Below are 12,269 nucleotides of genomic sequence, written 5' to 3' on the forward strand. Positions count from 1 at the left end.
TAGTAGTTTATTGTGAATTGATTTCCTGGGTAATACTTAGGAATGCACTACTTTGTGAACTAGCTTAAATTTGCTCAATTCCTTTTTCCGTCCTTGTTTTGCTTTATAGATATTAGAGCAGTTGGACTTAAAAAAGGCATGTTCTTCAACCCTGATCCTTACCTAAAGATGTCCATTCAGCCAGGCAAGAAAAGTACATTTCCTACATTTGCGCATCATGGCCAGGAAAGAAGGTCGACTATCATCAGCAACACGACTAATCCAGTTTGGCACAGAGAGGTAACGTGTCCCTTTGAGAGCTGCCTGCCAGCTGATGCAGTGTATTTCCTCTCTATGCATTAGTCCTCACTCCCTGAAAGCTGTGAGCTTATTTTGTAGCTAGTCATTTAAACTGACACAGAAATTGTAGTCATTTTAGGAACCCCATTGTTGGATAGAAACAGCTATCATCTGCATATTTAAGCTGCACTGCTGTGAGGCTTTCATTCTCTTCTCTGCTAGCAAGAGTTGAACTCTGTAGATTTCTTGAAATCGCAAAAATAAATTAATTAAAATGGATTATATGTTGTGGGAAGGCTCTTTAAAGTGCAATAAGTGAGCGTTTATGCCCAGTGACTGCAACAACTGTTCATTTGGAATTGATACTCTCATTGTGCCTAGCGGGCAGCACACTTTTGGATGCCACGACTCTACAGAGGATTAATTCTTCATCTTTCTGTCTGTCCATCCATCTGTGCAGTAGATGGAAAGAAAATCTACTCTTTATTTTTCCTCTTTTTTTCTCCTCCAGTTCTCCTTGGTTTTGAAGCTTATTAGGGAAGCGTTACTGTTCACTGGTGCACACATTATATCAGCTTGCATTAGCAGCTGGATCTCCCCTGTAGCAACGCTCTGATGACAACAGCTAATGATCCCATTACATATGCTGTCCTAGTCGTGCGGAATTGATCATGTTTTACATCTCTGCTCCTTTCTGCAAAATAATTTGCGATTTTCTAGCAAACTGAGAACAACAAATTTTTAAGTTCTGTTTATCACAGCGACTCAGCTCTGACAGTTGCCCAGCATGAGAAAGTTTTGATTCCTGACCCAATTTAATTGCTGGTTTTCAATATATCTCACTGATATCCACAGCTGAATGGCAGAGTTGTTCCTCTGCTATTTCTTTGCTCAATACCTCTCAGCTCTCCAGACAGATGTATATTAGGCATTTTACTCAGGTTGTGATTTACTTGGAGGTCTTAAAGATGGCAGAGAATAAAAGTATAACCAGATGACCTCAGCTTTTCTGAGTAGGTTATCCCATACTTTGTTTATTTATCTGAAATATCTTAAAATACAGAGGAAAAATAAAAATCTGTTGCTCCTAAGCTTGCTTTCCCAAGGGAATTTGTTATCACAGTGTGTGTGTGTGTCTCCAAAAATGCCTGTTCATATATTTGCCCTGTACTGCTTCCAAATCTCTTGGCCATCTTCAAGCAGACTTGACTGAGCAGCACATACCTCAAAGGTGACATATTCATAAACTGCGTGAAAATTGATGCTCGGCTGAAGAGAATAATGGTGATAGTGTTCCCGTGTAGGGCAAGGTGGAAGAGTGATATAACAAGACATCCAGAAATCTTTTCTAAATTAGCACCATATTGTTGAAAGGCCCCAAGCGCAGAGAAAGGATGTGTTGGAGCTTGCCGAGATTTGTGAACTTTGGGGCAAAAATCTATACAAAATTCTCTTCCTTGAGTTCCACTGCTGCTGAAAATACTGTAAACACACTGGCCTTTTGACTTCTGTCATGCATGCAAAAAATGAATGCAAAGAGTGGTTCCTCCCTCCTGTGCTGACCTGGCTACTCTTATAGACCCTGGTGGAGCACAGCAAAGATTCCTTCCCTTTTTGCTTTGGAATTGCAGCCAGCACTAGGATGCATTGCTTTCTCCTTCCTGACATAGACTATGAACGTGCAGTTCTTTCCAAGGAACATTGAAAGGGTCTGGGCTTCTTGAGAGCCTTGTTACACATGCAAAAATACAGTGCTTAATAAATGACGTTGACGTTGTTTTGCGATGTGGAAACTGCTGTCATTGCTTTCAGAGTATGTGGCATGCTAGTAGTAATTATGTACGTACGTTCTGATTGAAGGTGTATTGATATGGTGTCAAATATGTTCTTTCCTTCCAGAAATATTCTTTTGTTGCACTTCTAACAGATGTCCTGGAAATTGAGGTTAAAGACAAATTTGCCAAGAGTCGTCCGATCATCAAGCGCTTTCTTGGGAAGTTAACCATACCAGTTCAGAGGCTGTTGGAGAGACATGCCATCGGGTAATTAATACTTTCTTAATGCATGCAGCTTTTTCTAATAAATTTGCACACTGCTTGGCACTCAGAATAGCACTGTGATACAGGCTGGTTTCAAAACCTCATTGAGGGTGTTCATCTCCATGCCAAACCCCAAAATGTGTTTCTGCTCTGGGATGCCTCGTGTTGTGAAGTCTGTTTGAAGACCCATTGGCTGTGTTCATCAATTCTTGCCTGTGTTTTTTCAAACCAATACTCTGGAAGACATTTCTTGTTTTCTTCTCCATCCTTCAGTTCTGGATATTAGATATATCAAATCTTTTAGGAAAGGAAGGTCTGTATAATAAACATGTAGCAAGAATATAGGTAAGTATTCAGTTTGACTTTGCCATACTGCTGTTAGAAGTGACATTAAATGAGTCTTGTGGATATTTTTGCCTCTATACCTGTAACTTATTTGTCCATTACAGTTAACGTAAGAAGTTAATGTTTGAATGCCAGCTGCTGCAGGTTATTTCAGTCATGACCTTGCGTTTGTTTTAGTCTGTCGCTCATACTGCTCCCAGTAAGGGAGAGGTGTTTATACCAGTATAAATTTCTTTACATAAATAGCAATAATTTCTGATGCTGAGGGCAGCGAATTCTGGCTGTGCCTAAACAAATGGGTAGCCTAGGATCGGTCTCAGGCTGATACAAGCACTTAACTCTGAGTCCCACTGCATTAAATACCCTCTAACAACATATTTGAAGTTAAATCAGAGCCTTAATAGCTTTTCTAAATAGAAATGCAGAAGTGCTTTATTGAATGAGAACCAAAACGTGAAGAAACTATCTGGATATTTCGTATATAGTAAAAACCACAAGGGGGCAGAAGGTTTTAAAAAAAGGAAGGGTTTTATTAATTCTAAAACATATTTGGGATTAGGGGAAGGAGGAGGTTAAGGGAAACAGATCCTTTGCAGTTTGATTTCTTTACAACTCAAGAACAGATTTAGGGATGTATAAGAATTGCTGGGGCATGATCTGTATTTGGAAATGGTCAAAAATAGTTTGTTGGGCTGTTTTATTTGTTAACTAAAGGTATTTTACACCATTGTTCATGGTTGTGCTTTTCCATACAAGTCAGAGTATGTAGCTAATTTTAAGATTCTAGTAGAAATTACCTTCTTTATGCTGACTCTTATCTCATAAAAGCCTCTGATTCAAAATGAAAGAAAACCAAAACCAGTTAAAATTGTAAAAAAAAACCAAACCCAAACGGTATGTTTGTTTTTGCAGAGACCAGGTTGTCAGTTATAATCTTGGCAGAAGGCTCCCAGCTGATCATGTAAGTGGATATCTCCAATTCAAAGTGGAAATCACATCTTCTGTTCATGAAGGTGAGAATTTGTCAAGGATCTGGATTTCCAAATAGTTGTATGGGGATGGTTTCTGTGAGCTCCTATGTGTAGGATTTTCTGTGATAGTGGACTTTCTCATTTCTGTACAATGCCTCTATTACAGATTTTTCTATTGGGATTCAAAGTTTAGATATATCAGGTACTGCTTGGGGGATGGTAGTTCCAGAACACCAACACTAGTCATATTCTTTTCCTGGTTTATTAGACAGATTTTTAAATGATTCTGCTTATGATTCTCATTTTCTGGGACATATTGGGTCACCACATTCATATGTGTTTATTTACATGTTTACGATCTTATATGCTCCTTCATTAGACTTGGTATAATCCCCTTGGTAGTGATATATTGCTCTATCTTTTAAATTGATGCAACCTTCTTCCCTTCTTTGTGCCTACATAGTCCTGTATCTCATTAATATTTTTGCAGTTACTGTCTCCTCTCTCAAATGAGGTGGCTTATTTTCCTTGTCCTTTTCTATGCATTACCACCTCAGGAACTTTGCTTAAGTAGATTCACATTCTTTGCAGCGGGAGGTCCTATAAATTAACTCAAAATATATGTTACATATAGAGTTTGATATCTGTACATACTTTCTGATTCATCGTGTGATCTCAGCTGCTGGTTTGCATGTTACTAAGGGTGTAATGACAGCTGGTGTCAGTGACTGGCTTTGGGTAAATCCTGCTTTTGGATGAGAACTGGTAGCAAACTGGTTCTTTGGTTTTGAGGCTGATTTTACTGACAGTTGGCAAGATGCTGGGCAGTACTCTGTCTTTTGAAAGCAAATGGGAGTCCTTAGAAGTCATACTTCACAACCCTTAAACAGCTTATATCTTAGAAAATAGTGTCAACTTATACAAAGAAAATTCTGTAGTTGCTGCTATAATGCTGTGATTGCCTCTGTTGTTTTAATTGTGTTTTCTTCCGTTAGTTGTCTGATTGAAATAAGTGAACGTCTTGAAAGATATGTATTTTTATATCACTTCAGTGATGCAGAAAAAGCAGAATGACTGTCTGTTGCTGCATTGTGTTTCACATCCAGTCTTTGTGTCACTGCAGATGCTTCACCAGAAACAGTTGGCACTTTGTTAGGGGTGAACTCTGTAAATGGCGACTTGGGGAGCCCCTCGGATGATGAGGACATGCCAGCAGGACATCTCGATACATCCACAGTGTGTTCCAATGGTCCGGTCCTCGAGGAATCTTCTGGAGAAGGAATCCTGAGACACTCTTTAAGGACTAGTACAACCCTGGAAACGAACCAGGATGATTTGACCTCTGGTGCTTCAAGATCACTACCTTCCAGAGGTCGCCAGGACTCACTAAATGACTATCTGGATGCAATAGAACACAATAATCATCCCAGGCCTGGGACGTCTACCTGTGGGGAGCGTCCACGTGGAGCCTCCCCAAAACTGAGGAGTAGCTTCCCTACTGACACAAGACTTAATGCTATGCTTCACATCGACTCAGATGAAGAGGAGCATGAGCTACACCAAGACTTGGGTTTTCCGTCTTCCTTGGAAGACGATGGTGGTTTAGTAATGCTTAATGGTGCTACGAGAAACGATGAAAGAAATGGTTTAAGTTACTCGTCAGATCGGGTAATGCAAGGGCCTGCAGAGAATGAAAACGTTTCGGCCTCCGAAGCCCCTTTGCCATCAAGTGATGACCAGCAAGAGACTCCCCTGGAGCCTCCATCGTCGCAGGTAGCAGGAGATGACAGCCTGCAGGGTTCCCAAAGCGAAGCGCCGGCAGAGCAGGCGGGCAGCGAGCCCTGCGCCGCTCGGGAGGCGCAGCAGCCTCTCAGCAGTGCCGAGACGGGAGCTGCTGATGCTGCTGCTGGGACCAGACGGGGCGTCAGCGAAACAGAATCCATTGATCAAGGGTCCGAACCTTCCCAGATGTCATCGGAAACCGAGCAGAGCGATCCTGCTCGCACAGAAAGCGTCAGCGAGGCGAGTACCCGGCCGGAAGGAGAGAGCGACGCGGAAGGGGCAGACAGCTCCTGCAACGAAAGCGCGACCGTGCGGCGTCCCTCGGTTGAAATGCGATGTTCGTCTTTTGAAAGCGCCAGGTTTCCTGAGACTCCAGCCTTTTCCTCTCAGGAGGAGGAAGAGGGAGCTTGTGCCGCTGACAGGGCTGGAGCTGAGCCAGGGGCTCAAACCCAAGATGCTGCAGGTGCTTCTGGTTCCCTGCCTGCCATCCTGATCCCGCGGGAGGAGGCGCAGGAGGCTGAGGCAGGTGAATTGCAGGACCAGGAGGAAGCAGAAGAAATCTGGCAGAGAAGAAGAAGCCTGCGGGCGGCTGCTGCTGATAGCCAGTCCCAGGATGAAGAAGCCGAAGGAGCCCAAGCGGCTTGCGAGGGGGCCACGGCACAGCTTGAAGGAGCTACTGGAGGTAATTACCGCAGGAGGCACTTTCTGAAGTGACCTTTCTGCAGCAAATACGAATCATGTTAAAAATAAGCATCTAAAAGTAAAGATCTTCATTTCACAATTTCATTGTCTTTCAAGATTTTTATGTTGTTCCTTTGAGATTTATTCCCTGCTTCAAGAGACTCTTGGGGTTTTTGATTTACCAAAAAATCAAAACTTAAATATCCATTTTGAACTGGATATATTTTAATTCCTGAGAAAGTAATAAGGAGGAGGATGAAGAGGAGGAAAGAATTCCACAATATTACCCTGCTTGCTGATCAAAATGATAATGGGGAGGGGGAAAGAATCCCAAAACTATGAAATGCAAACTCAAATTCGTATTTGGGTCTTTTCTTCAGCATATTTATGGGGAAAGAAAATATATGCATATATTGGCATTAAAACATATGGGTGATCAGAAGGAAGGAAACAAAAAAAGGAATCCTTTTTTTAGTCCCACTTGAGGCTGTTTATGTTCCCTTTGCCAGACCCTTGTCTGTGCAGACACATTCCAGCACAGCGGGACCCGAGGGAGGAGACGAGTGAGCTACTCAGGTTAACACTCAAGCTCTTACCAATTGTAAAATTATTGTAACGGCTGAGAATTTTGTCTCACTGGAAGTAGAAATGGGGATGGATTGTTTCCAAGCACGTTTCACAATGGATTATCCGTTCAGTTTCTTCGGGGTTTGAAGTGGATCTAATCAAGTGGTTTTGGGATCAATTAATTTCTTCTCTTCATAAGCAACCCTTAGATTTGGAAAGCGTAGTTTTGGTGTTTATTTCAAACACCGTCAATATGTTATTTTACGTAATTTTCTAGCCATTTGGAAGTTTGTGAGGTTTCAGTCAGTGTGGCTGCTGCAGGGGAGCTCAAGGGGCAGTTTCACCTCCCGCTCTCACAGCAGGTTCTGTGGTGACTGGGTGGAGCATTGTCCTTGTCCCTTGCTGGGATATGGCTCTGGCACACACTGTTGTCTCTGGACTCTGGTGGTCGCATGTGGGTGTGACACATCCCAAGAGGTGACATTTTCAAGACCAGGTCTTTGCACTTTTCTGATGTGTCACTACAGCAGTTGGCCTTGTTGAACCTCAGACAATTGGGCTCAGCCCATTGATCCAGCTGGTCCAGATCCCCTTGTAGAGCTTCCATCAACACTCCCACCCAACTTGGTGCATCCAAATAGATTTTCAAAGTTAACCGAGGGGAGCAGTTTCAACATCGTAGCAAATACCACTCATAATACATTTTCAGTTCTTGGTACGGTTGAAAAATCAGTGAGCTTCTACGGTTGCTAGAAGACCCAAGTGGCAGAGCACATCCCAGAGGAATAACTTAGCCAGAGCTGTAGACGTAACTTGCCTTGCCCATGAAAATAGATGACTATTAGATATAACCTAAAATACCATAGTCCTGTAGAAGCTTTAGCGTGTCTTGTTCACTTTAGAGGCAACTCTAGGGCTTCCCCACATCGACTGAAAAAATAATTTGTGGGGGTTTTATTGCAGGTTCTCAAGCCAACGGCCATCAGCCCCTGCGGTCGCTGCCATCGGTGCGTCAGGACGTCAGCCGGTACCAGCGAGTGGACGAGGCTCTACCACCAAGTGAGCTGCTCCATACTTCAACCGGGGGGCTGGGCTGCCAGGATCTCATTACTGAGATCTCATTACGTTTCTTCTTTAAACGTGAGAGCTGAGAATGAACAGCTGAGAAGTTAAAAGCAAAGGGAAACGCTGAAAGCCTAGTGCTGTTTTGCAAAAGGCATCGTGCTCTGTTTGCCAACTATCAGGATGTGTGATGATAATTATACCTGGTCTGTGTTTTCCTTGCATGTCTTGAGGCAGTGTGAAGGCTTGTTGAATTAAAAGAAACCTAGATATTAAGCAACAGTTAGCTGAGCCTAAATTGACAGATTTGCTATGATGTTTGCAGAATTGGCAATTCTGGAACATACATTTCATATACCAAGGCATTTGATTGTTATAATTGTTCATCTTTTCTGGCAGGTCCGCTTACCTTTAACATGTAAAGCCAGGAAGAGCAATGGCATCTACTTTATTATTAATACTATTAGCTGGGGAAAAACAATGTCGGGTATCAAGCTTTGCAAGGTTTTTGGTACTTATCCATTGGCCTTTTGCACTGGAATAAGCCTCAGAGATTGGATCTTGAATTACTTCAGTCCAAGAAAATTAGACTTAAGTATTCTGGAACAATTGCTGGTTAGTGGGAAATAGAAAAAGGAATAGAAATTATTAGATATGGATTCCACAGAACCTTAGCTACAAGGCCTATGGGGAGAGGCTGAGGGAGCTGGGCTTGTTTAGTCTGGAGAAGAGGAGGCTCAGAGGTGAGCTCAGCACTCTCTAGAACTACCTGAAGGGCAGTTGTAGCCAGGTGGGGATTGGGCTCTTCTCCCAGGCATCAGCAATAGGACAAGGGGCCATGGGCTTCTACTCTGCCAGGGAAAATTTAGGCTGGATATTAGAAAGCAATTCTTTGCAAAGAGAGCGGTCAGACATTGGAATGGCTGCCCAGGGAGGTGCTGGACTCACCGGCCCTGGAGGTTTGTAAACTGAGATTGGCCATGGCACTTAGTGCCGTGATCTAGTCAATGGGCTGGAGTTGGACCAAAGGTTGGACTTTATGGTCTCTGAGGTCTTTTCCAACCCAGTTGATTCCGTGATTCTGTGATACAGTGGGAAATGTGATTTTGGGGATAAAATAGGGAAAAGCCGAATCTCGTATCTGTTCAGTAAGAAAGTTCTGCGCTGAAGTCATCATATAGAAGAGAAAGTTGGAACAATAGATTCAGCTACAAAAGTGGCAGAGCTAAAATAAAGAAAGAAATAAACCCCAAGCCCTCTGTAGTTCACAGTGTTTTCTTGCTACTTAGACTGGGAGGCTCGAATCGACAGCCACGGCCGGATTTTTTACGTGGACCACGTGAATAGGACAACAACGTGGCAGCGACCCACAGCCCCCCCGGCCCCACAGATCCTCCAGAGGTCAAATTCCATCCAGCAAATGGAACAGCTGAATCGCCGGTAAGAATTATTCCTGTTCTTTGTGAATTATGTGCTCTCAAAACTGTAAGACCGACTGTGGAGATCGGGTCACAGTTGCTACCGCAGCTGGCCATGTGTGTTTATTTTTATCATATTTGGCTGTCCCTTTTAATTTGCATGTGGGCTTCTAGGGCTTTTCTATTCCAACTGTGTTCATTTTAAAAAAATCTGATAATGGTTTTCAGAAGTTCAAAAGGCTATTAATGCAGAAATTAGAAGTCAATGCAGATTAGTCTACGTGGCAGAAAAAATGGGCACGCTCTCTCAGAGCCAGAATTGGATCATAGTTCCCACGTGCTATATATAAAGTCCAGTTTTCTAACTGTAGGTACCAGAGCATCCGGAGGACAATGACTAACGACAGGCCTGAAGAGCACACAAATGCCATGGATGGAGCTGGAGAGGAGACTGACTTCCACCATTCTAATGCAGGTTACCAAAAATATATCTATTTATTTATTTTCCACTTCTGAAGGGAGCGCTCATCTCATAGGTGATTTAATGAGATTGACATAAGGCAGAACCTAACGTCTGGCCCTGAAGGTCTGGCTCAAAATGAAACCATTTGTTTTCATTGCTGTCTCATTTTTGAACATTACAGCTCAGCCTGTTCAATATGCTGAAGAGATGAATGTGAGATTCAGGGCATTTTTCTATCAGTACCCGACTGGGTAGAAATATAGGCAGGAGATTTGCAGTGAAAAAGTATAAAATTGCATGGTCTGCATTACAAATATTTTGAATCATCTTCTGCATTTTGAAATGGTAGAATATAGGACTAGAGAGGATTTTAGGCAGCCATCAACTTCATCTCTGTGCTGAAGATAGATGGGCTGAGTTGGACCACAACCATACTTGGCAGATGCTATCTCATGTGTTTTTATAACATGTTCTCCAGTTGATGGACATTCTCTAACCATTTTTACACAGTCTACTCATATTGTTTCTCTTACAATGTATTCTTAATTCCATGACTTCCTAGTCTTTCCTCATGGCTTGTGTTTTTAATTCTCCAGTTTTTTTTGGTGGCCTTCTCAGGGTTGTCTTCAGTTGGCTGCATTTCCTGAGTTATATTTCAGAAAAGTAAATAGACCTATGACTGTGCTGTACTGAAGAGATTGCAGAAACATCGCTTGTCTTACATACAACACTTCTGCAAAATTATTACTTGTCTTTTTTTTTTCTTCTTTTATGATAGTTTGACACTAACCACCAGTGTCCAAGTCTTTGATCTGCTAAAATCAGGTCTAGACCCTTGTGTGCAGATCTTTGGCACAGCCGTCTGGTTTTCATCTGGTCTTTGTGCCATAACCCTTTCTGCACACAGGTCTTTGCACTTTTCTGATGTGTCACTACAGCAGTTGGCCTTGTTGAACCTCAGACAATTGGGCTCAGCCCATTGATCCAGCTGGTCCAGATCCCCTTGTAGAGCTTCCATCAACACTCTCACCCAACTTGGTGCATCCAAATAGATTTTCAAAGTTAACTGAGGGGAGCAGTTTCAACATCGTAGCAAATAGCACTCATAATACATTTTCAGTTCTTGGTACGGTTGCAAAATCAGTGAGCTTCTATGGTTGCTAGAAGACCCAAAAGGTTACTGAAAGTTGAAACTGGAAAGGTACTTCCTCGGTAACCTGTTTCCCACTTACATAAACTGCTTAAATACTGTATTGGGATCGGGGCTGTGTTAATGGCAGTGATTTATTGGTTTGGTTTTGTTTTTTTTAAGGAGGAATTAAATGTTTCTAAGTGTACAATGACTCTTATATCCATTAGTTAGCATTTAAAAAATAACTTATCTGCATATAGTTATAGTATAGCAATATAGGCTTTCCACAGGGACCTTCTTGCATCTTAGGCTCATGTTTGCTAACTCAAATAATTGGAGGTGATTTTTTTTTTTAATGATTGTTCACAAAAAGCAGCAAGTTACTAAAGTAAAATTACGAAAGTAATATCATCATATTTTCAAGAGCTTCAGTGCTATGTTAGAAGAAATTCAGGTACACTTATGTGAAGAATACTTAATAAATCTAAAATAATTGTATACCTAGTGCTTTTCTTGCTTGTGTGATTCAAGTCAATATAGTTGTTTGCAGTGATGTTTCGGGAATGATTATTACTGGAAGTCTCTGTCACTCACTTTGCTGTTAGATTTTCGAAGAGAGAATGTGCTGCCTCACTCTACCTCCAGATCCAGACTGACGTTATTGCTCCAGTCCCCCCCTGTGAAATTCCTTATCAGCCCGGAGTTCTTTACAGTGCTGCATTCTAACCCTGTAAGTATAGTGTCTACAAATGAGAAGCTTTCATAAATACACGCTAATAAATGTATCTGTCATGTGTACAAACATATTGCTCTGTGTTTGATTCAAAGATATTAGTAGTACCTGGTGGGGGCTGGATAAATGCAAACACCCATCATCATTCCTTGCTAGTTGGCATTAGTTTTCACTCTGTTCTTCATGTTTCTAATGATACAAAACTCATTTGTCTATGGAAGCAATAGCTTTCTTGCTGTGCTTTGCAGAGGATGAGACAATTCTGAGAATTAAAATCAGGCTTATTTTTTAAGATCACGTTGCAGCTTATAGGATTATGTGTTTTCCCTGGGATATTTTGTATGAAAACATATTAGAGGTCACACTGATCAAAAAGAGATCTTAATGTATATTTTCTGTTTTACCTGTTATTCAGTGCAGCTTCTCATATAAGTTTTTTTTCAATGTTTCTTTTCCTTCGTGTCACAGGTTGTATAGTGTAAAGAGAAGTAATGGAATGAATAATTTGTTGTCTGCAAGTTAACTTGTTAATAATTCAATGTTTTTTAAATTACCGGTCAGCATTAGTTTGCTTTTGATATATATGTATATATGTCTGTATCTGCATAATTCTGCTTTGCTTGCACAGCTTTATCTTGAATATCCCAAAAACCAGGGGTTTTTTTTGCAGGGAAGGACATTAACTGTTTATTTTCCCTTTTTATTTAGAGTCTTCTCTGTTTCTCAGTTCTAATTTTATTACATAAATTACACATGAACATGCAATCACAGGGTATTTTGGAAAAATGAGTAGGTGT

General features: G+C 41.5%; 1 protein-coding gene across 1 annotated transcript in view; it reads left to right on the forward strand.

The window, feature by feature from the left end:
* The window catches only part of HECW2 (HECT, C2 and WW domain containing E3 ubiquitin protein ligase 2), a gene marked incomplete at both ends in the record, with an annotated part of 69,241 nt that overhangs the window by 28,622 nt on the left and 28,350 nt on the right, over window positions 1-12,269 (forward strand). Inside the window, 8 exon segments of the mRNA XM_080346436.1 lie at window positions 110-279; window positions 2,179-2,321; window positions 3,576-3,676; window positions 4,758-6,098; window positions 7,628-7,723; window positions 9,016-9,166; window positions 9,516-9,619; window positions 11,345-11,469. Of these exon segments, the coding sequence (XP_080202562.1) occupies window positions 110-279; window positions 2,179-2,321; window positions 3,576-3,676; window positions 4,758-6,098; window positions 7,628-7,723; window positions 9,016-9,166; window positions 9,516-9,619; window positions 11,345-11,469 (2,231 nt within the window).

This window comes from Nesoenas mayeri (genome assembly GCF_963082525.1).
Source record: "Nesoenas mayeri genome assembly, chromosome: 6".
Lineage (NCBI taxonomy): Eukaryota > Metazoa > Chordata > Aves > Columbiformes > Columbidae > Nesoenas > Nesoenas mayeri.